This window comes from Scyliorhinus canicula, chromosome 18 (genome assembly GCF_902713615.1).
Source record: "Scyliorhinus canicula chromosome 18, sScyCan1.1, whole genome shotgun sequence".
NCBI lineage: Eukaryota > Metazoa > Chordata > Chondrichthyes > Carcharhiniformes > Scyliorhinidae > Scyliorhinus > Scyliorhinus canicula.
In genome coordinates, this window is record NC_052163.1 from 104,699,769 (window position 1) to 104,727,237 (window position 27,469).

General features: G+C 43.9%; 1 protein-coding gene across 4 annotated transcripts in view; it reads left to right on the forward strand.

Moving 5' to 3' along the window:
- Positions 1 to 27,469, forward strand: part of nfic (nuclear factor I/C) — a 550,936-nt gene that overhangs the window by 394,864 nt on the left and 128,603 nt on the right. For 3 of the 4 annotated variants that reach the window (XM_038778311.1, XM_038778309.1, XM_038778310.1), the window contains exons 8-9: positions 10,966 to 11,153; positions 19,438 to 19,596. In XM_038778311.1, coding sequence (XP_038634239.1) covers positions 10,966 to 11,153; positions 19,438 to 19,596 — 347 coding nt within the window. The remainder of the gene's footprint in view (positions 1 to 10,965; positions 11,154 to 19,437; positions 19,597 to 27,469) is intronic. The other variant, XM_038778312.1, reaches the window with a different exon arrangement.

Consider the following 27,469-nt stretch of genomic DNA (forward strand, 5'->3'; position numbering starts at 1 on the left):
TTAGAAGCCTTGACAGCTCCAGTTAGTATATCCATTTTTTAAGCATATTCATATCTAGTTTTAATGATCCCATTGGGCATTTGAGCTTTCCCAGAGGGGTCCCTAGACCTATCCAAAAGTGTAAATTACTTCGCCAAATGGTTACCCGACCCCTCCAAAGAACTGTACGTTTGTACCTTTTCCGGAAAAGTGTAAAGTTAGTGATTTGTTTTTCAGAAACCCGGGTGATGAAAATCCCATCAGACCACTGATGTTCAACCTGCCCTGTTCCCCACCCTGGTGAAAATGGTGGGTGCCAGTTTTGGGGTCAGGACCTCTAGAATTGGGTCTCCAATGTCATTTTAGCTAAACTAGTGACCCTCACTGTTCCCGAAAAAATGAAGAACATAAAGTATATTTTATAAAATATTTCAGTGGAAGGGGATAGTGCGAGGAGGGGGGATGGAACATAGGGTATCCTTGTACGCGGACAATCTACTGCTATATATTTCAGAGCCAAGTACGCCAGTGAGGAACATAATGGCACTTCTACAAAGATTTGGGATGTTTTCTAAATTTATAGAACATAGAGAAATACAGCACAGAACAGGCCCTTCGGCCCACGATGTTGTGCCGAACTTTTGTCCTAGGTTAATCATAGATCATAGAATTTTGGACACAAAGGGCAATTTATCATGGCCAATCCACCCAACCTGCACATCTTTGGACTGTGGGAGGAAACCGGAGCACCCGGAGGAAACCCACGCACACACGGGGAGGATGTGCAGACTCCACACAAACAGTGACCCAAGCCGAAATCGAACCTGGGACCCTGGAGCTGTGAAGCAATTGTGCTATCCACAATGCTACCGTGCTGCCCTTAAGAACAAATTAATCTACACTCCATTATTCTACCATAATCCATGTACCTATCCAATAGCCGCTTGAAGGTCCCTAATGTTTCCGACTCAACTGCTTCCACAGGCAGTGCATTCCATGCCCCCACTACTCTCTGGGTAAAGAACCTACCTCTGACATCCCCCTATATCTTCCACCATTCATCTTAAATTTATGTCCCCTTGTAAAGGTTTGTTCCACTGGGGACAAAGTCTCTGACTGTCTACTCTATCTATTCCCCTGATCATCTTATAAACCTCTATCAATTCTTCCTTTTCCGTTCTAATGAGAAAAGGCCTAGCACCCTCAACCTTTCCTCGTAAGACCTACTCTCCATTCCAGGCAACATCCTGGTAAATCTCCTTTGCACCTTTTCCAAAGCTTCCACATCCTTCCTAAAATGGGGTGACCAGAACTGCACACAGTACTCCAAATGTGGCCTTACCAAGGTTTTGTACAGCTGCATCATCACCTCACGGCTCTTAAATTCAATCCCTCTGCTAATGAACGTTCGCACACCATAGGCCTTCTTCACAGCTCTATCCACTTGAGTGGCAACTTTCAAAGATCTATGAACATAGACCCCAAGATCTCTCTGCTCCTCTACATTGCCAAGAACCCTACCGTTAACCCTGTATTCCGCATTCATATTTGTCCTTCCAAAATGGACAACCTCACACGTCAGGGTTAAATTCCATCTGCCACTTCTCAGCCCAGCTCTACATCCTATCTATGTCTCTTTGCAGCCGACAACAGCCCTCCTCACTATCCACAACTCCACCAATCTTCGTATCATCTGCAAATTTACTGACCCACCCTTCATCTCCCTCATCCAAGTCATTAATGAAAATCACGGGCAGCACGGTGGCCTAGTGGTTAGCACAACCGCCTCACGGCGCCGAGGTCCCAGGTTAGATCCTGGCTCTGGGTCACTGTCCGTGTGGAGTTTGCACATTCTCCCCGTGTCTGCGTGGGTTTCACCCCCACAACCCAAAAATGTGCAGAGTAGTGGATTGTCCACGCTAAATTGCCCCTTAATTGGAAAAAATAATTGGGTAATCTAAATTTAAAAAAAAAAATTAATGAAAATCACAAAAGCAGAGGACCCAGAACTGTTCCCTGCGGTACGCCACTGGTAACTGGCTCCAGGCTGAATATTTGCCATCCACCACCACTCTCTGACTTCTCTCGGTTAGCCAGTTCGTTATCCAACTGGCCAAATTTCCCACTATCCCATGCCTCCTTACTTTCTGCATAAGCCTACCATGGGGAACCTTATCAAATGCCTTACTAAAATCCATGTACACTACATCCACTGCTTTACCTTCATCCACATGCTTGGTCACCTCCTCAAAGAAGTCAATAAGACTTGTAAGGCAAGACCTACCTCTCACAAATCCGTGCTGACTATCCCTAATCAAGCAGTGTCTTTCCAGATGCTCTGAAATCCTATCTCTCAGTACCCTTTCCATTACTTTGCCTACCACCGAAGTAAGACTAACTGGCCTGTAATTCCCAGGGTTATCCCTATTCCCTTTTTTGAACAGGGGCACGACATTCGGCACTCTCCAATCCCCTGGTACCACCCCTGTTGACAGTGAGGACGAAAAGATCATTGCCAACGGCTCTGCAATTTAATTTCTTGCTTCCCATAGAATCCTTGGATATTTCCCGTCAGGCCCGGGAGACTTGTCTATCCTTAAGTTTTTCAAAACGCCCAACACATCTTCCTTCCTAACAAATATCTCCTCGAGCTTACCAGTCTGTTTCACACTGTCCTCTCCAACAATATGGCCCCTCTCGTTTGTAAATACTGAAGAAAAGTACTCATTCAAGACCTCTCCTATCTCTTCAGACTTAATACACAATCTCCCGCTACTGTCCTTGATCGGACCCACCCTTGCTCTAGTCATTCTCATATTTCTCACATATGTGTAAAAGGCCTTGGGGTTTTCCTTGATCCTACCCGCCAAAGATTTTTCATGCCCTCTTCTTCAGTTCCCTCCTGGCTATCTTGTATCCCTCCAGCGCCCTGTCTGAACCTTGTTTCCTCAGCCTTACGTAAGTGTCCTTCTTCCTCTTAACAAGACATTCAACCTCTCTTGTCAACCATGGTTCCCTCACTCGACCATCTCTTCCCTGCCTGACAGGGACATACATATCAAAGACACGTAGTACCTGTTCCTTGGACAAGCTCCACATTTCACTTGTGTCCTTCCCTGACAAGCCTATGTTCCCAACTTATGCACTTCAATTCTTCTCTGACAGCATTGTATTTACCCTTCCCCCAATTGTAAACCTTGCCCTGTTGCACACACCTATCCCTCTCCATTACTAAAGTTAAAGTCACAGAATGGTGGTCACTACCTCCAAAATGCTCCCCCACTAACAAATCTATCACTTACCCTGGTTCATTACTAAGTACCAAATCCAATATGGCCTCCCCTCTGGTCGGACAATCTACATACTGTGTTAGAAAAGCTTCCTGGACACACTGCACAAACACCACCCCATCCAAACTATTTGATCTAAAGAGTTTCCACTCAATATTTGGGAAGTTGAAGTCACCCATGTCTACTACCCTGTGACTTCTGCACCTTTCCAAAATCTGTTTCCCAATCTGTTCCTCCACATCTCTGCTGCTATTGGGGGGCCTATAGAAAACTCCCAACAAGGTGACTGCTCCTTTCCTATTTCTGACTTCAACCCATACTACCTCAGTAGGCAGATCCTCCTCGAACTGCCTTTCTGCAGCTGTTATACTATCTCTAATTAACAATGCCACCCCCCCCCCCCCTCTTTTACCACCCTCTGCCATATTAGTTTAAACCTTCCCGAAGAGTACTAGAAAACCTCCCTCCCAGGATATTGGTGCCCCTCTGGTTCAGATGCAACCCGTCCTGCTTGTACAGGTCCCACCTTCCCCAGAAGGCGCTCCAATTATCCAAATACCTGAAGCCCTCCCTCCTACACCATTCCTGCAGCCACGTGTTCAACTGTACTCTCTCCCTATTCCTAGCCTCGCTATCACGTGGCACCGGCAACAAACCAGTGATGACAACTCTGTCTGTCCTGGCCTTTAACTTCCAGCCTAACTCCCTAAACTTGTGTATTGCCTCCACACCCCTTTTCCTACCTATGTCGTTGGTACCAATGTGCATCACAACTTCTGGCTGCTCACCCTCCCCCTTCAGGATCCTGAAGACACGATCCGAGACATCCCTGGCACCCGGGAGGCAACATACCTTCCGGGAGTCTCGCTCGCGACCACAGAATCTCCTATCTATTCCCCTAACCATTGATTCTCCTATTACTATTGCTTTTCTATTCTACCCCCTTCCCATCTGAGCACCAGAACCAGACTCAGTAACAGAGACCTGACCGCTAGGGCCTTCCCCGGTAGGTCATCCCCCCCAACAGCATCCAAAATGGTATACTTATTTTGAAGGGGAATGGCCACGAGGGATCCCTGCACTGTCTGCCTGTTAGTTTTCTCTCCCCTGACTGTAACCCAGCTACTCTTGTCCAGTACCTTGGGTGTGGCTACCTCCCTGTAACTCTTCTCGATAACCCCCTCTGCCTCCCGGATGATCCGAAGTTCATCCAGCTCCAGTTCCCTAACACGGTCTCTGAGGAGCTTGAGTTGGGTGCACTTCCCGCAGGTATAGTCAGCGGGGATACCAGTGGTATATCTCACCACCCACATCCTACAGGAGGAGCATGCAACTGCCCTAGCCTCCATCCCCTCTTAGTTTACAGAATTAGCTGCCCCATAGACCAACTGGACCTCCGCCCTCCGACTCTGCTTCCAGTCAGCTGTACTCTAAACTCCTGGCTCGGCTCCCTTCACGCTCTTTGATAAATATAGGAAATGAAATGTAAGGAGCATCTAACTCCCTCAGTCACTAAACTCTCACTGTGGCACTCAAATGCAACCAGTTCAGCACTCCAGTGCAAACAAAGTCTGCAAACAAACACAGAAATTCTTCAATCTACTGTGAAGATTTATACTCGAGCCTCTGAAAACTGGCCTAATCCAATTAACTAATTAACAAGCTCCAGCTGCAAGTACCTACAAGTAGAACCTTGTTTAAAGCTGATTCAAAATTCACCTTCTTATAGACCAAACAGCAACTTTTAAGTTAATTAACTAAATAAAAGAAATACTAGACTTTAGATAAAAATGAACCCTTATACTCCCTCAGTCACCACACTCTCACTGTAGCACTGTAGCACTCAAATGCACCAAGTTCAGCACTCCAGTGCAAACAAAGTCTGCACTGTAGCTGGATCCTTTTTATAATGTGAATCTAGCCTCTGAAAACTGGCTAATCCAATTAACTAATTAACAAGCTCCAGCTGCAAGTACCTACAAGTAGAACCTTGTTTAAAGTTCATACAGCATTCACCTTCTTCTAAACCAAACAGCAACTTTTAAGTTAATTAACTAAATAAAATAAATACTAGACTTTAGATAAAAATGAACCCTTATACTCCCTCAGTCACCAAACTCTCACTGTAGCACTCAAATGCACCAAGTTCAGCCCTCCAGTGCAAACCCTCACCCTCCCCCTTCAGGATCCTGAAGACACGATCCGAGACATCACCAACATGAGTGAGTATTTTATGGTGTCCCAGTTAGGAGTTGGGGGGGCTGCCGTTTTGCAGGGTGGCAACCCATTTCTTTTATTTCGTTAATTAACTTAAAAGTTGCTGTTTGGTTTAGAAGAAGTAGGTACAATTTTGCCAGCTTGGTGGGGAGGGTCAAGGTTGACTTGGCATGGTGGGACAATCTTCCGCTGTCATTGGCTGGTCGGGTGCAAGCAATTAAAATGAATTGGTGCGATTTTTGTTTTTGTTCCAGTGCCTGTGGCCTTTTTACCCAAGTCATTTTTTAGGGAAGTGACCAAAGTGGTCACCTCGTTCATCTGGGGGGAAAAGGTATCCAGGGTTAGGACGGTGGTCCTGCAGAGAGGGCGTCAGGTGCGGGGGGCTGGGACTCTCAAACTTATTATATTACTATTGGGCAGCGAACACAGACAAGGTGAGGGCCTGGATCATTTTTGAGGGTGGGGTGGAGGTCCCGATGAGTTCGGATGGAGGAACGTAAGGGGTTAAGGCTGAGGGCGCTGGCAATGGCATCGCTTCCGTTGGCGCTAGGCAAGTACTCTGGGAGTCCGGTGGTGGTGGCAACGCTGAAGTTTTGGAGGCAGCTGACATTGGGGGCTGGGTCAAGGGAGATGCATATTCGGGGGAAATCATAGATTTGAGCTGGGGAGGTTGGACAGGAGATTTCAGAGATGGCAGAAGATGGGGATCAAGATAATAAAAGCCCTGTTACTGGGTAGGGGGGGGGAGGGGGAGTACGGACTGGCTCAAGGGGAAGGGTTTAGGTATCTGCAGCTCTGAGATTTTATGAGGAAGGAGTTCACGAGGTTCCTGAAAGCGGCGGCCCCCTCGTCGTTGGAGGAGGTACTGTTGGCAGGGGGATTGGAGAAGGGGGTGGGGCCGGCGATTTATGGGAAGACTCTAGAGGAGGATAGGGTGTCCATGGAAGGAATTAAGGCTAAGTGGGAAGAAGAGTTGGATAAGGTAATGGAAGGAGGTCTGTGGTGTGACTTGCTACGAAGGGTGAACGTCTCCACGTTATGCGCGAGGTTGCGCTTGATACAGCTGAAGGTCATGTATAGGGCGTACCTCACGAGGGCGAGGATGAGCCATTTCTTTGAGGCGGTGGAGGATGTCTGTGAATGGTACAAGAGGGGCTCTGCAAACTATGTACATATATTTTGATCCTGCCTGAAGTTGGAGAGGTATTGGAGGGAGGTCTTTTGCATTAACTCAGGGGTACTACATGTGGACTTGGAACCGGGTCCCCTAGAGACCATTTTCGAGGTGTCGGACTGGCCTGAGCTGCAGGCGGGTGCGAGGGCAGATGTTTTGACCTTCACCTCGCTGATTACCTGGAGGTGGGTCCTGTTGGGGTGGAAGTCAGCTTCTCTTAACCTGGGCCTCAGCATGGGGGACCTACTGGAATTCTTGACCCTTGAGAAGGTGACATTTGAGCTAAGGGGGCGAAGGAGGGGTTGTACAATTCATGGGGATTGTTTATCATGCACTTTCGGGAACATGTTGCCATTGAACAGCAGGGTAGCATGGTGGTTAGCATCAATGCTTCACAGCTCCAGGGTCCCAGGTTCGATTCCCTGCTGGGTCACTGTCTGTGTGGAGTCTGCACGTCCTCCCCCTGTGTGCGTGGGTTTCCTCCGGGTGCTCCGGTTTCCTCCCACAGTCCAAAGATGTGCGGGTTAGGTGGATTGGCCATGCTAAATTGCCCGTAGTGTCCTAATAAAAATAAGGTTAGGGGGGGGGGGTTGTTGGGTTACGGGTATAGGGTGGATACGTGGGTTTGAGTAGGGTGATCATGGCTCGGCACAACATTGAGGGCCGAAGGGCCTGTTCTGTGCTGTACTGTTCTATGTTCTATGAACACTTGGGGGGTATGTGGGGGGTATATTACTTTTGGTATGTGTGAATGGATATATCAGACTGTATATCAAGTGGGCTGTTCTTTGGGATTGTTTTTTTGTTTGTTTTTCTTTTGCTGTTTGATGAAAATGTGGAGAATAAAAAGATTTTTAAAAATAATAAACTAAAATAATTCAGAGAAAATGTTATATTTTAAACATTAAGGCACAATGACACAGTGGTTAGCACTGCTGCCTCAAAGCGCCGGGGACCCGGGTTCAATTCCGCCCTTGGGTGACTGTCTATGTGGAGTTTGCACATTCTCCCCATGTCTGCGTGGGTTGCCTCCGAATGCTCCGGTTTCCTTCCACAGTCCAAAGGTGTGCAGATTAGGTGGATTGGACATGCTAAATTGTTCCTTAGTGTCCAAAGGTTAGGTGGGGTTATGAGGAGAGGGTATTCTTTCGGAGAGTCGTTGCAGACTCAATGGACTGAATGGCCTTCATCAATACTGCAGGGATTCTATGATTATGCTTCATGCATTTTATTGCTTAAGGGATTTTGATTCTGCTGAACGTTTTACTGTTTGTACCTGACAGATGACTCCAGGTCATCTTATTGCTTAGTGCTCCTGTTGTCGTCCTCCTATGTAATGCAGGAATACGTTTCACTAAGACCACTTATTTCCATCTCTGCAATGACTCTAGATCTTGCCCTATTCCAATGCATTGTTGGCTGGCATCCCTCCTTCTACCCTCCATAAATGTGTAGTCATCCAAAACTCTGCTTCCAGAATCTTAACTCGCACCACGTCCAGTTCATCTATCACCCTTAAGCTCACTGACCAAGTATCCTTTATTTTTAAAATTCTCATCCTTGCTTTCAAATTCTTTATTCTTTCATGGGATTGTGGCATTGCTGACAAGGTCAGCATTTGTTGCCCATCCCTTGAACAAAGTGGCCGGAATGTTCCACACCCGCTCCAGCGGCAGGTTTTCCCAGTCCGCCGAGGTCAATGGCCATTTGCATGGCTCACTGGCCCCGTCACTGGGACCCACTCTCTGGCTTGCTCGGCCATTTCAGAGGGCATGTAAGTGTCAAAAGTGGTGGATTCAAGGTAGAGTTTGCAGGCCTTGGAGGTTTAACCTAAATGTAGAGCTTAATTTTGAAGATGTTAACACTACAGGCTGCGCGATTAGACTGCCTATTTGCCCATGCCACTGGGGAACCACTCAGTGGCTTTATATTCTAGATTTATTAATTGAGTTTAAATTTCATGAGCTGGCATGCTGGGATGCCCCCAGAACATTAGGCTAGGCCTCTAGATCACTAGCCCAGTCACATTACCACTATGTTACCATCTCTCCCTGTCGATCTCACCCCTCACTCTCCTTTTAGTCTCACCCAGCTCCAAAACTCACCAAGGTATATGCATTCTTCAAACCCTATACTTCATAAGCATCGCCAGTTTTAATCACTCCTCCATTCGTGGCCTTGCCTTTATCTGCCGTGGCCTTAAGCTCTGGAATCCCCCCGATAAACCTCTGCACCTCTCTTCCTCTTTTCCTCCTTTAAGACGTTCCTCAGACCTACCTCTTTAACTGAGCTTTCAGCCATCTTCCCGAATATCATTTTATGTCACTTGGTGTCAGATCTTGTTCAGCATCACTCCTGTGAAGCATTTTGGGACATTGTACTATGTTAATGCTGCTACATAAATACAAGCTGATGTTATAGTACGGAACTGAATGTATTGTGTGCTTTTAATGGGTGCTATTCTTGTTTTGAACAGATATGAATGTTCGTTTTAATTTATTAATGTTCAACTGCCTGTGCCAACGCAAACAAATTTCTCTCCCATTGATGGGGAAATGTGTAGCCAACATGTACATTGGAGATTATACATGTCAGAATGAGGGTGCACTTTAACATGTAATAAGCTCTTACTTGTCCATGAAATAAAAACAGAAAATGCTTGAACTGCACTTAGGGGTAGCACGGTAGCATGGTGGTTAGCATAAATGCTTCACAGCTCCAGGGTCCCAGGTTCGATTCCCGGCTGGGTCACTGTCTGTGCGGAGTCTGCACGTCCTCCCCGTGTGTGCGTGGGTTTCCTCCGGGTGCTCCGGTTTCTTCCCACAGTCCAAAGGTGTGCGGGTTAGGTGGATTGGCCATGCTAAATTGCCCGTAGTGTCCTAAAAAAAAAGTAAGATTACGGTGGGGGGGGGGGGGGGTTGTTGGGTTACGGGTATAGGGTGGATACGTGGGTTTGAGTAGGGTGATCATTGCTCGGCACAACATCGAGGGCCTAAGGGCCTGTTCTGTGCTGTACTGTTCTATGTTCTATGTTCCCATTATGAGCTCCAAGTTTAATACGGGCGGCACGGTAGCACAGTGGTTAGCACTGTTGCTTCACAGCGCTTGGGACCCAATTTCAATTCCCGGCTTGGGTCACTGTTTGTGCGGAGTCTGCACATTCTCCCCGTGTCGGTGTGGGTTTCCTCCGGGTGCTCTATTTTCCTCCCACAAGTCCCGAAAGCTGTGCTTGTTAGGTGAATTGGACATTCTGAATTCTCCCTCAGTGCACCCGAACAGGCACTGGAATGTGGCGACAGTAACTTCATTACAATGTTAATGTAAACCTATGTGTGACACTGATAAAGATTATTAATATCATTATTATGGGACTGAAACAAAAACAGAAAATAATAGACCATTTCAGCAGGTCTGACAGCATCTGTGAAGAGGAAAGGGGCTAACGCTTTGAGTCTGGACGACTCTTTGTCAAAACTGGAGGGACCTGGAAATAGGGTCAGATTTATACTGTAGTGTGGTGGGGGCTGGATAGAGGGCCAGCGATAGGTGGAGATTGATGAAGGTGTCAAGCACAGAAAGAGAATGAATGTAAATGAGAGTGATCAAGGCAAAGAAGAGTGATGATCGTGGCACTTTGAGAGATTATAATGTGTTAATGGCAGAACAAAGGTAAGCAGTGTGTCAAAGGGCAACTAGGAATGGGGAATAGATGGCCCTGGTGGGGAAGGAGGACAATGGTGAGGGAAAAACAGATCGATCGAAGAAATGAAAATACATAAATAAAAATTTGGTGAAAGTGGAGGAAAGAGTTCACAGTCTGAAGTTATTGAACTCAATGTTAAGTCCTGAAGGCTAATCAGAAGATGAGGTGCTGTTCCTCCGGTTGGGATTGGTCTGTGTGGAAAGCTGAATTGGAAAAACATTATCTTTAAAAAAACCTACAAGTCTTGCTGTGAAAGGCTCCCATTTTCTATTCAGATGCAGTTATTGTGTATGTTTCATAAAAATGGAGCATAGTACAAGTACCTAGTGAAGAAGCTGCTCCATCTAGCCCTCGCAGTCAGTAAATTAAAACAGATGATATTTTAACACTTGATTAAAATCTCACTAAAAAATGCTTTGTGATGAGGTAGGCAGGAAAAAAATGTCACAGCAAAATGTTTTCCACTGTGTGCTTGTGCCAAGTGTGGACAAAAAAGCAAACCCCTTGCATCTTCAATCCACAAAATATCAGTAAATGTAAGATGTGTTTCTTTATAACATGGAACGGTTTGAAGCTAAATTTGTTCTTTTATGCATTTGCAGGTCTTGCGTCACGAAGTCCCCATGCCTCTTCATCTTTGCATTTTCCAACAACCTCCATCCTTCCCCAGAGTGCTTCAGGTTACTTCCCTCACACAACGATCCGGTTCCCACCACATCTCAATCCACCGGACCCTCTCAAGGATCTGGTCTCACTTGCCTGTGACTCATCTAACCAGCAACCAGGCCCGGTAAGAGTAAACTTTCTTATAGAAGTTGCCAATTCACAGTTGTGGAAAGGGGGAAGTGAAACATAATTCTGTGTCTTAAAAGGAGATAAGGGATGAATGAAATTTTATAGCACAAGAAAAAACATTAGTCTTTTTCTGAAACATCCTTTCATGTTGATTGTTAGAATTTCCCTGCCGACAGAGAATTTGTCTGACTATACCCCCAAAAAAGTCCCACATTGCCAGATACAGATTATATAAGGTTACCAAAAGTCAACATTTCAACAAAAGTTTCACGTCCTCTGCTGTTCATGCAGTCTGCTAAATTTTTCTGTTCGATTTAGCTCTGTACGGGAGTATAATGTTTTAGCAGCCTCCTTTCTTGAATCTCAGCAATGTCCTTACAGCATCTACATTCTTGGCTTACCTTCTGGTCACATTACTAATGCAAAATTTCACAGCAGGGATGAATGACCTAGCCCAAGACCTTAAATAGTGAAATCTAGTGATGTTATGTAAAAAGACTGAACAATTGCAATATTTATAACACTAGTGGTGGGACTTGTGATTTTAAAGAGATGTGCATGCTAGGCTCGTGGAGTCATCTTTGGAACCAGCTGAATACTGGTAAGGTAGGCAATGCAAAATCCTGTTGAGGGAAATTTGTTGCATTAATGTAATTTTTGCATGAGATGCTCCCTCTGCAAAGAAAATGCAATGCTGTAACAACTCCACTTCCTGGCCCATTAAGTGGCATCACCAATGTTCTCTCTGAGCTGCGCAGCATCTCAGGAATGGCTGCAGACAAGTGAGTCCCTTTGAGGTACAGCACACAAGGCTGTGCAAAAGCATTTAAAGAGGCTGCGCATGCCAGAACAAAATGAGGAGCGCATTGGTCATCACCCCTTCTTGGTCCATGAAGTTTCAATACATCTTGCTGTATGCCGTTTCATTTCCTTCGCTGTAGCTCTTCCCAATTATCTTCAAAGCTTATCGAACTGAGCTGGCATTTGCAACTAGGATGGCAAAGATCTTCACCGCTATCAATGGAGATATTCCTGTCACCTTCAAAAAAAATTAGGAGATAGTAGGATGTGATTATTTTTTGTATTCTTCCTTCATTGCTCATGACATGGTTGAATCAAATGTAAAAGATGTACTGCAGTTTCTTGCTTTATATCTCCGTGCATTGACCTGAGTTTTTACCTCTTAGTACAATTTGTGTGTGGCTAAGTACATCGATGGATGGGTGAGAAAGAGACAACTTGCATTTATATAGCGTCTTATCAGGATCCAAAGCATTTCATGTCTCATGAATTACTTTCTAAAGTGTAGTTACCATTGTTACACACAAAAATGCAGCAACCAATCTGCACACAGCATTGTCCCAAGTATGGCAAGTGAGATGACTGACCAGGTGAACTATTTCTTGGTGATAATTTGGAGGGAGAAATATTGGGCCAGGATTCCAGAATTCTCTGCTCTCCTGAAGTGGTGCCATGGCACCTTTCACGTCCATCTGAACAGACAGATGAGTCCTCGGTCTAACCTCTCACCTGAAAGATGGCAAATCTAACAACATAATGCAACCTCAGCCCTGCAAGTTGAGCATGTTAAATTCTATTGTGAAACAATGTATTGGGACCCAAAATCCTAAACTTCTGAGTCAGCAGCATACCAATTGCCAAATAAACCAAACTGCAATGGCGATTGTGTAAGAGATTGATGTTGAAAATGCCATTGCTTTTTTGCAGTATCTTTCTGTAAACTAGAGTCTGGGCTGCAAAGGTCTAAAAGTATTTTAGGCCACTTAGTACATCAAGGAATAGTGACACCAGGAACAGAATAACTGGGTGGGACTGAATTTACCAGCCAGGTTGAAGTGTATTTCTTTGTGCCAGTAGCCGATCATTAAATGGACCATTTAAAGACAGGTTCCAACAGTGTTGTCATAGGAAGCAGCTGTGGCTGTTTTCATGCAGATGTTTGTAGGATATTGTGGTTCATACAGACATTAGTCTGCATTTTTACTCATTAGAATCTAGCGTGCATTGTAAATACATGTATAATTATTGATTGCCATTCAGCCTACTTATTCTGAAACATCTCTCTGTGACTTACAATGTGTTATCATGTTACATATGTGAATGCAAATTAAAGGCATGTCTTTGTTGTTCAGTCCTTCTATCTACCTGGGACTGGAGAACAGGACAGTGTAGCCCAAAGACACCTCTACAAATCTTTCAATGCAACTTGTAAATCAGATTTGATAGAGGCATGTTTGACCAGAGCTGGCAATGCCGAGTAAGTTCCAAGTGTGAAGTTTTCAATTGAAAGTCATAACAACGAAAACATAAACCAAACTAAAAACAGCAACCAAAAATGTTAGAAATGCGCACTGGGTCTGTCAGAATCTTTCGAGCAAAATGGAAGGTTAACTTGTCAGGTGTATTTCCAAAACGTTGTCATTTATTTCAGATTTCCAACATTCACAGTTTTCTTTTTCTTGTTGAAACTGATCAGATGTGTCCATCAAAGGATCACAGTTTATGTCATGTTACTGCTGCTCTCGCTGTTTATAGAGTCACTTTTTTTTTTCTGGAGGGCAAGGCACTTTCAGTCCATCACCTTTTTTCTGCTCATGCCGGGAAGGACGGATGTCTGATGTATAAAAGCAAACTCCTACAAAGTCCTACCAAAAGCAGATGAGCTGTTGCCATTAAAACAAACTCCAATTCCTGCTATAACAGCGTTCACACTTTAATGACTGATAAAAGCTGAAGCTTCTCAGCTGTTTTTGATCATTTACAATCACACTGGCAGTGGGAGGTCGGAATAGTGCTCTGTGAATGCATTTGAGGACGATGCAGCATCCAGCATCTTTAGCTTCACAACAATGCAAACCAATCAGCGAAAATATTGTTGTCACATTACAGTACCATGACACAAGATTATCATAGAATTTACAGTGCAGAAGGAGGCCATTCAGCCCATCGAGTCTGTACCGGCTCTTGGAAAGAGCACCCTACCCAAGGTCAACACATCCATCCTATCCCCATAACCCAGTAACCCCACCCAACACTAAGGGCAATTTTGCACACTAAGGGCAATTTATCATGGCCAATCCACCTAACCTGCACATCTTTGGACTGTGGGAGGAACCCGGAGGAAACCCACGCACACAGGGGCAGAATGTGCAGACTCCGCACAGACAGTGACCCAAGCCGGAATCGAACCTGGGACTCTGGAGCTGTGAAGCAATTGTGCTATCCACAATGCTACCGTGCTGCGGTGAAGCGACACTGCATTCTCTACAGAAGCTACGTGAACTTCGTCTTTTTCTGTCTATTTTTCAGTTAGTCCCTTGTCGCCTCTTCCACTTTTACTGTGGATAGTGAGAGAGTTCTGCATTCAGAACATTCTCTCTTACCACTACAGAACAAAGAGCAAACATAGAACATACAGTGCAGAAGGAGGCCATTCGGCCCATCGAGTCTGCACCGACCCACTTAAGCCCTCACTTCCACCCTATCCCCGTAACCCAATAATCCTTCCTAACCTTTTTGGTCACTAAGGGCAATTTATCATAGCCAATCCACCCAACCTGCACGTCTTTGGACTGTGGGAGGAAACCAGACCATCCTGAGGAAACTCACACAGATACAGGGAGAAAGTGCAGTCTCCGCACAGACAGTGACCCAGCGGGGAATCGAACCAGGTACCCTGGCGCTGTGAAGCCACAGTGCCATCCACCTGTGCTACAGTGCTGCCCAAAGGCAGGCAGGAATAACACTGGGACTTACCAATACTACCAATGAAATTTTAATTCTGCAACGGAAACCTGAGATAGTGCGATCTAGAGTTATAAATGACTCTTCTCAAATGGACTGCTTGGAGTCCGTTTATGTAGTGTGGGATCATCCTCAGTATCCCTCGCCAAAATGGAATTCGGCCAGTCTAGAACACCAAAATGTTTCCCTTGTGCAATATAGCTCAAATCCAAACACAAGTCCAGACATGGATGTGAATTTATGTTAAAGCTTGCTATGGATGTTGGATGTACAATGTGAGCCAAGTTTATAACCACCAATCAAGCACTATTGTCATTCTTGATTTCATCTGTTTTGCTCATCAATACAGGGCATCAAATCAGTCAAACAACAGAATACTAGATTGCAGAACAACTTATAGTATGTTTGGTTGCAACAATTATTCATTTCAGGAGATCAGATTTTGTAAATTGGCTGAGTTTTTGAAGGCTTGTAATGTGATTTGTATTTTTAAAATTTATACACAAAACAGGTTTATGAATGCAAGTTTCAGTGAAAGCTACTGGTCAATTCTTCCCTTATTTTATCCTGTTGGTTATGTATTGAAATGGCAGGGCATGATGCTTTTGTTAATTGTAGTTTCCAGTCTTCCATATATCACTTTCCAGTGGCTGAACAGCTTGAATAGAAGAGACTTGATTTTCCTTGTAGTTCTTCTAACTTTAGCTGTCTTTAAACGTCAGCTTGAATCAGGGACGGCACTCTCACTTCTAAATCAGAAGGTTGTGAGTTCAAACCCCTCTGAAGGAATTGAACAATTAATCTGGGCTGACACTTCAATGCGGTACTAAGGGAATGCTGTACTGTCAGGAGTATCATCTTTTGAGTGAAATGTTGAACCTGAGGCCTGTTGGAGTGGAGTTAAGAGATCCTATTGCACTATTTAAAGAAGATCAGGGAGTTCTACAGGAGTGCTGGCCAACATGTAACCTGTGACGAGCTACACCATTTGTTTTATTGCTGTGGAATCTTGCTGTACCCAGGTTGGCTGTTGAATTTGCATACATTGCAACAGTAACTACACTTCAAAGGTACTTCATTTGCTCTAAAGCACTTTGTGACATCCTGAGGTCATGAATGGTGCTATATAAATGCAAGAGTTTTCCTTTTCTTAAAGAAGTTATTTTGTTGCGAAAAAGGACAATCCCGCTTTTAGCTTGTGATCTCAAGAGCTAACTTAGTTGTTGGATTTTCCAAAAATGATGCAAGACTCCAGTTGCACATCCAACCCACTTGGTGAGAAGCAAGTGTTTGCTCCCAGCGGCCTTAATATTGCTCTGTGATCTGCATGTGACTTACTGTTCGCTGGGAAAGGGTAGTCATCGCGGCTATGCCCAACTTACTTAGCAATATTGGGAATGTATGTTGCAATAGCAATGAAAATACGCTTGTAAAACTATATTAGGGCAAAAGAGCAAGGGCTGAGCACGGGGGAGCCGCTGCGCCCTAATTTCCCCACATTTCACATTATTGAAACATCTAATTCATGTTTAGTGTCCGTTTGTCACTGACAGAACTGAAGAACTGGGCTTAAAATTACTGTAATGTGGCCCATCATAGTTCAATTTTAAGACCAGTTCTTTACTGTCGCAATATCTATTCTTTGAATAAGAATTCCACTAATCCGTTCAAATCCATTAATTGCTTCCAGCTGTGCAACATTGCTCCCACTACCTGAGAACAATCTGTTTACTGGAAGATTTGTTATTCTTATTCTACATATACATTGCGTCTAGTCGTGCATTAAACTAATAGAATGAATGTATATAATTTACTGTCATTATCAAAGAATTTTATAAGCTAAACTGTTGGCAGAAATCTCTTTTAAAAGCTGGTCTCTGCAATTTTAATAAGCACTTCAATAAGTTTCGGATTATCATACCACAATTTAATATCTATGGAAGTCTCCTGTGTTTAAATCCATTTCTGTACAATTTATTTATATCACAGAGTTTGAAGTGGTACTGGGAGGTATAACTTTAACATCCCATGCTCTTTTGCCCTAATATAGTTTTACAAGCGTATTTTCATTGCTATTGCAACATACATTCCCAATAAAGCTAAGTAAAATTTTAAAGTACGGGAACTGAAACATGACTTTGAATCCACAGGTATCATTTGATTTTGCATGCCTTTTTCTTGGCCTTTGCCTTCTCAATTTGAACAACTTTTTATTGAGTCTGACCCACTTGAGTGCTCATTCTTTTGTCTATCCCGCTTCAGCTGAGAGGCCAAGGAGGGAAGCAAACTCCTCCAAGTTTTGTGTCATGTAGGTGCAACTGAGCAAAGATTTGTCATGGGACAAGTTGGAGGGACAACCGTCTTTGCTCCCTGTAAAGGCCGGATGTCAGGCATAACACCGAACACCGTCACACAAGTCGACTTGACACAAGTGTAGGCTGTCACCAGGATTTCAATCTGCCGGTGTGAGTGCATTAATGGAACAAGGGCTTTATCACATTGCTTATTGTTATGTAATGAAATGGCACATCAACACTGTCAGTCACTGACACAGAATCGCAACTCGTCAGTAAAGCACATTTTAATTGCCTCATTAGTCAGCAGATAACCAATGGAAAATATTCAAAATAAATCCTTAATGTCACTGCTAATTCAAGGGAAGCTTGCTACTTAAAACAGAATTCGCTCTCTGGACACTATGTCGCTGGGGCTGATGAATATGTTCGCCCACCATTTGCAGACTGCAACAGCTTTTCTGAATTCACAGATTGTTGTGGTGATGATATCTTCAATTATTGTAGAAAGTTCAGTTCACAGAAAATCATATGTCTGCCCATGATCATGGACAACAGGTGTTAATTTTAAAAGCCACAAGGAACAGTCAGTGCTCAAAATGGATATTATACTGTGTTTTTCTCTGCTTACTGGTTAAAGGATTAACATGACTTATCTAAAGGATCAATATACTTACTAATAAAGAAGATTTTTGAGGTGCATTGAATAAATTAATGCTCTCATTCTTTTAAAAGAGTCAGCTTTTGGAACTATTTTCAGAGTAAACTGAAAAACAGGGGCCAGCATTAAGTCTTCGCAGCCAGCAGAAACTGGGCAGGTGGGCAGTTAAAATTGACCAGGTCATTTAACTTGCCTTCTGCCATTTTAACTTATTCAACTGAGCAGACAGCAAGGACAACCTGTCCCATGACAAATTTGCCCTCTTGAATGAATGTCCCGAGTCCTGATGACGACAGCAGGAGCAGATTGCAATTTCAGCAAGGGGACGTGAGCGTAAAGTGACAAAAAGATATATATAGTAAAATACACTGACTCATCAAGGTTCTACGATTCATTTCAAAAGCAATTTTAAGAAGTATAATAGCGGCCTACAGGTGGCTCAGTGAATACATGCATTACATGAGATGATGGTGAGGCATGTGAACCAGGAGTATTCCAGGTGCAATAACTGCTCTGTAGTCAGTTTAGTCTGACCAGCAATTAGAGCTGCATTTGGTCTCAGTGTCCCCAGGCAGAGAAAGAGGGAATGGTTAATGGTGAAGAAGTAACCAGGGATCCTGTTCCTGATTGTTATTCAATGATTCCTCCTGCAAAAGGCAGGTGTAACAATTGGGCTCAGTTGTGAACTCGTTTTTGTTTTTGGAAATTTATAAGATCAAATAATAACAATTAACAATAGCAAATTCTGCTGAGATGTTATCTTAATCTTTGCAGGCCCCGTATTATTAGCATTCAAATCTCCATTTTATTGTATCTCGTCCAGTCTGTTCCTTGCCTTTACATTGTCTCATCACATTGCACTTCAGTCTTTTCTAGGACCTCGTTACCGCCTCTGCTTTCCCTTCCTCATCCAACCTTTTTCGAACCCAAGTTTAATGTTAGATAATCGCCACTATTTATTTACCTCATATTCTTTCCTACCCTTTTCCATCGTTGGGAGTTTTACATTGTATTTGCTGGCACTCATCTAACCTTCCCAATTTTAAAAGAAGTAATGCATGTGCTGACCATATAAATGTATTTTTTTCCTTTTAAAAAAAACATAAGTAATTGGCTGTGATCATTTCTCTTTTTGAACTGTGCAGTAAGTAAAGTTAAAAATGTATAAATCCTCCCCAGGTTATGCACATACCCCATGTTTAAACATATATTCTAATTACATGTATTGCATTGCAGACATGAGTGACCTTCACTTGAATTGCATTAATTTAGCTGGCCAATTTGAATAGTATTTACATTCTGTCTGCAATTTATTGGTTTAAGTTGTCAGACTGTAATTAGAGATCATGTAGTAAAATGTATTTACCACCAGCAATGATAGAATTGGAAGTATAATCAAGTGAGTAATTAGCAAACCTGTTCAGTAGTTAACTGTAGTATGTAAAGTGTACATTATCTATCTAGGCATTGTGTTGCAAAATGTTTTCATTTTTCATTTACTTTTTTTCCCAATTTATCCCCATTTTTTCCCCATTCATGGGCCCTTTGCCTCCACACAGCCTGGGAGGGAGGGAGAGCGAGCCACGGACTACTCCATGACTTCAGTGACAATGCCACTTCGTGCTCAAATGAGAGGACGCATGCTTCCTGCGGAGCGAGACACCCTGTGTCAGTTGTTCTACTCCCCAGGCCCTGGGGAGTGTTATCCTCATGTGAAGGTGACATTGTACTTATAAACCCTATAGTGAAAGTGACTACTTACTATGCTTTATTTACATTAGTATATTTTTAAGCAGGAACTATGGACCCTTCCAATATGGAAGTTATTAATTGTATGAAACCTACATATAGTACATTTTATTTCAAACTAATTAAACAAGATCACATCAGCTAATAGTAAGGTCCCAGAGACACAGCTACAACAATAAGAAATAAGAGCTGATGTCCCAAAAGTCTGACTGTCTTATTATAAAACGGGGGCATTGCAGGAAAGTAAAGCGATAACCCCATAATGCATTCCAATTGCTTTTTCAACAATAATTACAACAAATAGCTTTAAGAGTGCTTTATATAGTACAGCAGTCTTAAGTCATCTCCAGACAGCAATTAAACAAATCTTTTTTTATTGGTTGTATTTAGCAGTCAAGGCTTACAATTTGAGGAAATACCCCGGAGGTAGATCTTATTCATTGAGCCATGAAGATGTTAGTGGCTTATTATCATTCCCATGTCACAGTTGGCACCGCGTCATTCACTGAATTATTTTGGGGGTAATTAGAGTTCTTGGTGCTCTGCTTCATATTAAAAAAAAGATGCTGATGGTATGCATTAAATTGTATAATTGTTTTTCCGAGTCGTCTGACAAAAAGGCCTTCCAGTTTAATTTAATTTATAAGATGTTACACTAAACTAATTAGAATCAGTAGCAATGTATTCATTTAATTGCTGTCTTTTAAAATAACATTTTTAGTTGAGAAGTAGTTTTCTACACTGAACTTTTTGATATGGGTAGCAACATATGTGTTGAGGCCCAAGTGTAACTAAGGTTTTACTGTTGTGATGTAGGAGGGTGAAGGAAAGTCACTTCCATGATATTAATGTTTTTACATCCAATTATTTCCCAATTCCTCAATTTCCCCCTTTAACCCATCTCTTGTGAAGGCAATGAGACATGTAGGAGGGGTGCTGGCCTCTCAGTAGTAGTCTAAGATGCTCTCTTCATGTCTGAAGTCGGGCAATATGGCCTATGTGAACATGGAAAACAGCACAGCTAAACCCAGTTGTCTCCTAATCTGGAGGAATTTAATTTTAACTGTTTGCTATTTGTAGTTTTTGTCAGATATTGCTACAAATATCAAACTGAAGGATTCATCCTGTTTGGTGTCTATGTCACACATGCACCATGGCTGTTTCTTCAAGTAACTTAAAAATAAATACCAGTGGTGGACAACCTTTATAATACATATGGCTCAATGCTACACCGCTATTTACCACTGAACCATCTTCAGTCTTTTTAACTGCTTAGTGGTCAGTCTAATGGGTTCACACCCACATACAAACAATATGCGATCAAATGGTATGCTTGGTTGCATAAAACTCCTCCCAAGGCAATGCAAGACACCAAAACCCTGGCATGAAATCCACAGCGGTTCCTTATAATGCTTCAGGTATGTATGAATTCGCACAAGAAAATCCATCTTGTCTTTTGAGGCCATCTGACTTCCTTGGCTGCTGATGAAAAGTGCTGACCCTACAGACAGAGGAGACCTGCCAGATCATAGTACAGGGACAAGAAACAGGGGGCGCGATCTAAACGAATGGGAACAGAGTCCCATAATGAGCACATTTAGTTGGGTGTTTCCCAGTGCTCACAACGTCGAGAAACACCATGCTATCTACCGGTACTATGGTTCTATTCAGGCCTCAGTGGGGAGCGTGCATACGAGGCCGCACTTGGTCCTTTTTCCTGCATTGAGGAGCTCCGCACAGTGTCTCAATCTCTCAACCCCCCTCGCGACCTCCGAACCCCCACCTCCCCACCCCCCCCCCCTTCCCAAGAGCCTATAAGGGCTCCGTGGGGCCACCCTGCCCAAGGCACCCCAGGCCTGGTCCCTATCGCGGGAAAATGCCAGCCTGGTGGTGTCTCCTGGGCACCTTGGTACTGCCAGGCTGCCACCTTGCCCAGAGGGCTAGGCCTCCAATCCCCTGGGAGACCCCAACGAGCGCCGTTCCATCATGGGAGACAGGAATTCTGCCCATTGTGGGCAGGATCACTATTTTGCAAATCTGCATATTAGAGTGAGACAGTTGGTCTTGCTCCAATATGCATTCCTATCATCTACCCGAGTTGTGGGATCTAACTCTGTCGCCTCGGAGATCTTGGGTGAGTGCTGTTCACTTGAACCAACTAACACAAAACGAATAAGAGTAAGACTGCCGTGGTATGTTGACCACAGCAAATTTGTAGTGATCAATTCTTGTTAAATGACTGTTACAGATTTTGTTTTGCTCTAGATATTCTACCAGGCTCAATGACAGTGGTCATTTCTGGAAGCGGGAATACATGTATATTGCCCAATATCTAATCATATGGAACACAACCTTGAGGATTAACAAATCTTTGTTATTTTCTTTTTGTATTTGTTTTTGGAATGACTAGGTCAGCATTTCTTGCCCATCCCTAATTACCCTTGAAAAGCTGGTGACGAGCCACCTTCTTGAACTGCTGCAATCCACGTGGTGTAGGTACACCCGCAGGGCTGTTGGGGAGGGAGTTCCAGGATTTTGAGTGGGCAACATTGAAGGAACGATGATAAAGTTCCAAGTCACTCCAGTGTGTTCCTTGGAGGGTAATTTGCGGGTGGTGCTGTTCCCCTGCATCTGCTGCTCTTCTTCTAAGTTGTCGAGGTTGTGAGTTTAGAAGGTGCTGTCAGAGGAGCCTTTGGTGAGTTGCTGCAGTGCTTCTTGTAGATAGTACACACGGCTGCCACTATGCATCAGTGGTAGAGGAAGTGAACGTTTGTGGATGGGCTGCCAATTAAACAAACAGACAGCCTTGTCCTGGATAGTGTTGAGCTTTTTGTACGTTCTGGTCCTGCATTCATCCAGGCGAGTGGAGGGTATTCCATCACACACCTGACTTGTGCCTTGTAGATGGTGGACAGGCTTTGGGGAGTCAGGAGATGAATTACTCAGCACAGAATTCCCAGCCTCTGCTCTTGTTACCACAGTATTTAAGTGGCTGGTCTGTTTTTGTTCTGGTCAATAGTAACCCCTATGATGCTGCTACCTCTGAACTGAATATTTTGCCCTTTGGATGTGCCTGCAACTTTACAGCAGATTGAAAGTGTTAGTGGGCTAAACTTGACCGTCTTAGTGGGCTAACTTGACTTATGTTTCTGGTGAACCCTTTAGTTCTGACATTTTTGGAACTTGAGAGATTGAGCTTTTCTATTCACTCAGCCACATTCCCTCCCAGACTTATCAGGTCCCACTGACCTCCGCATTCTCTTTTGTTCTTCAGTTCCCTTGATACTTCTGACCTTTGGAAGTAGACAGGCTAACCCCCTGACTTCTTCCCTATTCAGCAATTCAACACATCAATAAAATCAGCTTCCTCACCTCCTCATGAAACCACTCCTGTTGTCACTTCCATAGTCTGAATGTAGACCATTTTAGTAGCCCCAATGTTTAGAACAGGCAAAGAACCCAGCAAGGCCAGAGATGGATAGGTGCTGTGAAGTTAACAACAACTTTGTTTTAATTTCCTCTGGTCTGTTTTCCATCTAGGATCCAATCATATCGACGACAGCAGTCAGATTAAAATAAAACAGCAGCAGTTAGAATTGCAATTTTTCATTTTTTTGCACTGATCAATTTCACCTCCTCACTATCTGAAATCAAAGTGTTCTGGGATCAGTGGCATTCCACGTAGTTTTAATACACATTCTTAATTTCTGACCTATTGAGGAATAAACTCTTTGTCTTAGCAGATGGCTGCAGCAGATGTTAACCTTGGCTCACTGGTAGAACTTTCATCTCTGACTCAAGTCAAATTAAGTCCAACTCCAAAAGCTCGAGTGCCAAATTAGGTTGACATTCCAGTGCAAAAACTGAGCATGCGATGCACTGTTGGGTGCTGTCAATTGGATGAGATGTTAAACCAAGACACCGTCTGCCCTTTCATGTTGAGAAAAGTAAAAACAATTTACATATTTATGTAATTCACTTCGTCACTCAGGTGAGTCAAGCATAAAAGATCCCATGGATCTATTTTGAAAAAGAGCAGGGGAATTCGCCCAATATATGTTGTTTAACAAACTTAACTAAAACGGATTATCCAACCATTATCAAATTGCTGTGCGTGGGGTATTGCCGTGCATTTCCTGGATTATTATGGTGACTTGTACTCCAAATGTAATTAATTTGTCGTAAAGCGCTTTGGGGTGTCTTGTGACACAATGGATAGCATCACTACCTCTGAGCCAGAAACTCCAGGCTTGAGTTCTACATCAGGACTTGATGGCTATTGGAAATGTGTTTATAATGTGGTTAAACTGCTTGATTATCAGCCCGCAAACCTTTGCAATACGTGTATGGCAGGAGGTAAGAGCAAGAGAGTCTCCTGGTCAACAAGAATCTACAGAAGGCTAACAGCAGAAGTACCTTGCCAAGTCTAACCTGTAAGTCCATACAGTAACAGAAAATGCTTGATAACCTCAGCCAGTCTGACATCTGTGGGGAGAGAACAGAGTTGACATTTTGAGTCTGGATGACTCTTTTTCAGAGCTAGAGAGAACTGGAAATAGGATGAGATTTGGGGGTGGATCAGTAAGGGCTGGATAGGGGGCCAACAGTAGCTGGAGGCTGGGGAGAGATTGACAAAGATGTTGTGAACAAAAGAAAGGAATGTAAATGCTGGTAATTATGGTGAAAAAGGATGTTGATAGTGGCACATTAAGAGATCAGAATGTGTTAATGGCAGAACAAAGGGAACCAGTGTGTCAACGGACAACCTGGAATAGGGAACAGGTGACCCTAATGGGGTGGAGAGAGGGGAGACAGTGATAAAAAACAGATCAATGGAAGAAATTAAAATAAATAAAAATGGGGTGAGGGAAGAGGAGAAAATTGACAGTCTGAAGTTGTTGAACTCAATTAAAAGCCCAGAAGGCTATAAGGTGCCTGTTGGGGCAATCACAGTGTAATAAAACCAATTCCCTTTGATGTGAATGGAAGTCTTGCAGATCAAAGATCTGAAGGGGTTTAAACCCAGCTGATGTGGTTTTTGCTTTCTAGGAATTTACAACTGCCGCTTTCTCTGCCTGAGCCAGCAGGTGTAGGGTTTAAAATAACAGGTTAGTTTTAAAGCAATGATTTTCTTTCACTGCCTGTCTGGCTGCTCTCTAGCTTCCAGTAAGAAGTCTTACAACACAGGTTAAAGTCCAACAGGTTTATTTCGAATCACTGGCTTTCGGAGTACAGCTCTGAATGAAGAGGTGGGTTCCAGAAACATATATATAGACAAAGTCAATGATGCAAGAGTCTTTCCAAACAAACCTGTTAGACTTTAACCTGGTGTTGTAAGACTTCTTACTGTTCTCACTCCAGTCCAACGCCAGCATCTCTACACTTCCAGGCAGGGGCCTTTTTAATGGGGGGGTTTCTGGTGGGGGTCTCTGTATGGAGCCTTTGGGACACTTTCAACGGGGAGAGGGGCAGGGGGTGGGGAACACCGCAGCCTTGCTTACACCATTGGATGGATATCCTGCAGGAGAAGGACTGGTGGTCAGTAGGACAGATGGATCATTATTCTGGCATAAACAACACACGTGTGACAGGTCATCTGGGTAGGGGCCGTTGAATACTCACCTCTGAGGCGCCAGCCAATTTCGACATCGGGGACTGCACTGTCCTCGGCCATCCTTGTGGCCTCCAGTGCCAGTTCCTCGGAGGGTGTGTGGACTCTGATATCCGGCACCCCATCACCCATCTGTGCCCTTTCCCATCTATTATGGGCCAAATTCACCTGCAAGGACAGAGGGAGGGCATTGTGAACTGCACATTTCATGCATCGTGGGGGGAGGAGGGGCTTGAAGGGGCCAGGCGTGGGCACCACTGCTGGCAATGGTGAGGGGAGTGTGCTCAGACACGGGCATGATCTTGTGCATGGGGGGGGCAGATGGGTTGCGTTGCCAACCGCAGGGTTGTCAGGAGGAGGCTGGGGTTTTCAGGCAGGTCTGGTGCCACGGGGTTGATGTGGCAGTCCTCCTGATGACGCACCCCGTTCTGACAACCACTGCCTCCCAAGCGGCACTGGCTGCCCTGTGGCTGACCCTCAAACCCCCTCAGGGGCACAGGGTACCCTGTCTACACCCCACTGCCCCAACAGTCTGGCCAGGTTGACATCTCTGAATCGTGGAGCGGGTCTGCAAGGTTGCATGTTGTCTGGGATTTGCTCTGCGGGATCGGTTTAAGTACTGCTCCCCCTCGCTACCGGGGAGCTGCCGGGCGCGGTCCCGGTGAATCAGTTGGCGGGACAATCATTTTTGACGGGAAGCCCACAGGGTATCATTACCGGCCCTAATTGGCATTAGATACCAGTAGCGGTCTCGCCGGGTAAGCTGTCTGGAGGCACCCTGCAATTCCCGCTCACTACCGCACTTCATAATTTCTCCATTAGATCACGCCCTTAAGTGTCTGTAAATTTACTAGAAACTGAAGGAAATCTCCCTCAGAATTATTGTCATCAGGTTATAGTTATCGTCAGGGAGGTGTTCAGTAACATTACGGCACTGATGAACAATCCAAGTTCGATCTGACCTCCCTGAGTATCAATAATAGATTAACATAAATTACCAATTCCTCAGGTGAATAAAGCTGAAAAATTAAGGTGTGTTTTATGCAATGTAACTAGCCTCCTTTTTGACCCTCTTGTGGCTACAATTCAATATGACTTGAAATATTTTGCTTTTTATTTTTTTGAACATTCCCTGGATCCTTGAGTTAGCACTTTCTATTTGTTCTGTTCGAGTGATGGTAGCAATATGAAGCAGTTGTCATAAACAAATCTTTCCTACTTCTAACCTTTTTAGGCTCTGGTTTCCTGAGTGAAATTGCTGCAAATATCATATCTGACAAGAACTCTTTCAGAATCCATTGCTGTTGAATTATTCGAAGATAAAGGACCGCTAAATTTAGCTATATATATCCTATATATCAGTGGCCTGATATGACACCAAACTACATTTTTCTGTAATTGCTATTTGGTGCCGTTCCAAATTTGTAGTTGGCGTGACTGCATGCCTGCTCTGTCCTAGTCCTGATTCCATTCTGTAGAAGTGTTCAAGGGAAGGGTGATAAGAGGCACATTTTTTAGTTTCAAGGGCATTCATAGGGCTGTTTAGCACACTGGGCTAAATCGCTGGCTTTGAAAGCAGACCAAGGCAGGCCAGCAGCATGGTTCGATTCCCGTAACAGCCTTCCCGAACAGGAGCCGGAATGTGACGACTAGGGGCTTTTCACAGTAACTTAATTGAAGCCTACTCGTGACAATAAGCGATTTTCATTTCATTTCATTTCATTAGTTCCATTAAGAGACTGGCATCATGCACCATGTCCTCCAATAAAAATAGTGGGCGGGATTCTCTCTTCCCCCAACCGCATGTCTGTCAGCGGCCCGCCGTTCGCTGACGGCGGGATTCTCTCTTCCTGTCGCTTGTCAATGAGATTCCCGTTGAAACCACCTCATGCCACTGGAAAACCCACAGGGGGGTGCATTGCTGGTGGGAAAAGAGAATCACAACGGCCAGAGAATTCCGGCCAATATTTACAATTAGTACCTACGGAATTGCAGTGTGGGGATAATGGGAAAGAGACTGCATTATCAATGCAGTAGTGACTGATTGAAGTTACAATTGTATTTTAATAAATATTTAGCCTTAATTTAATTGATATTGAGTATTCCAATGTTTTTGCATATGTTGTACACTACAGTGCAAAATAACAATTTACTTTAGGGTACAGTTTTAAAACATTATCAGATGGAAATCCTTTTATGATGTAATGGGGAGTGCACACCACGTTGTATCA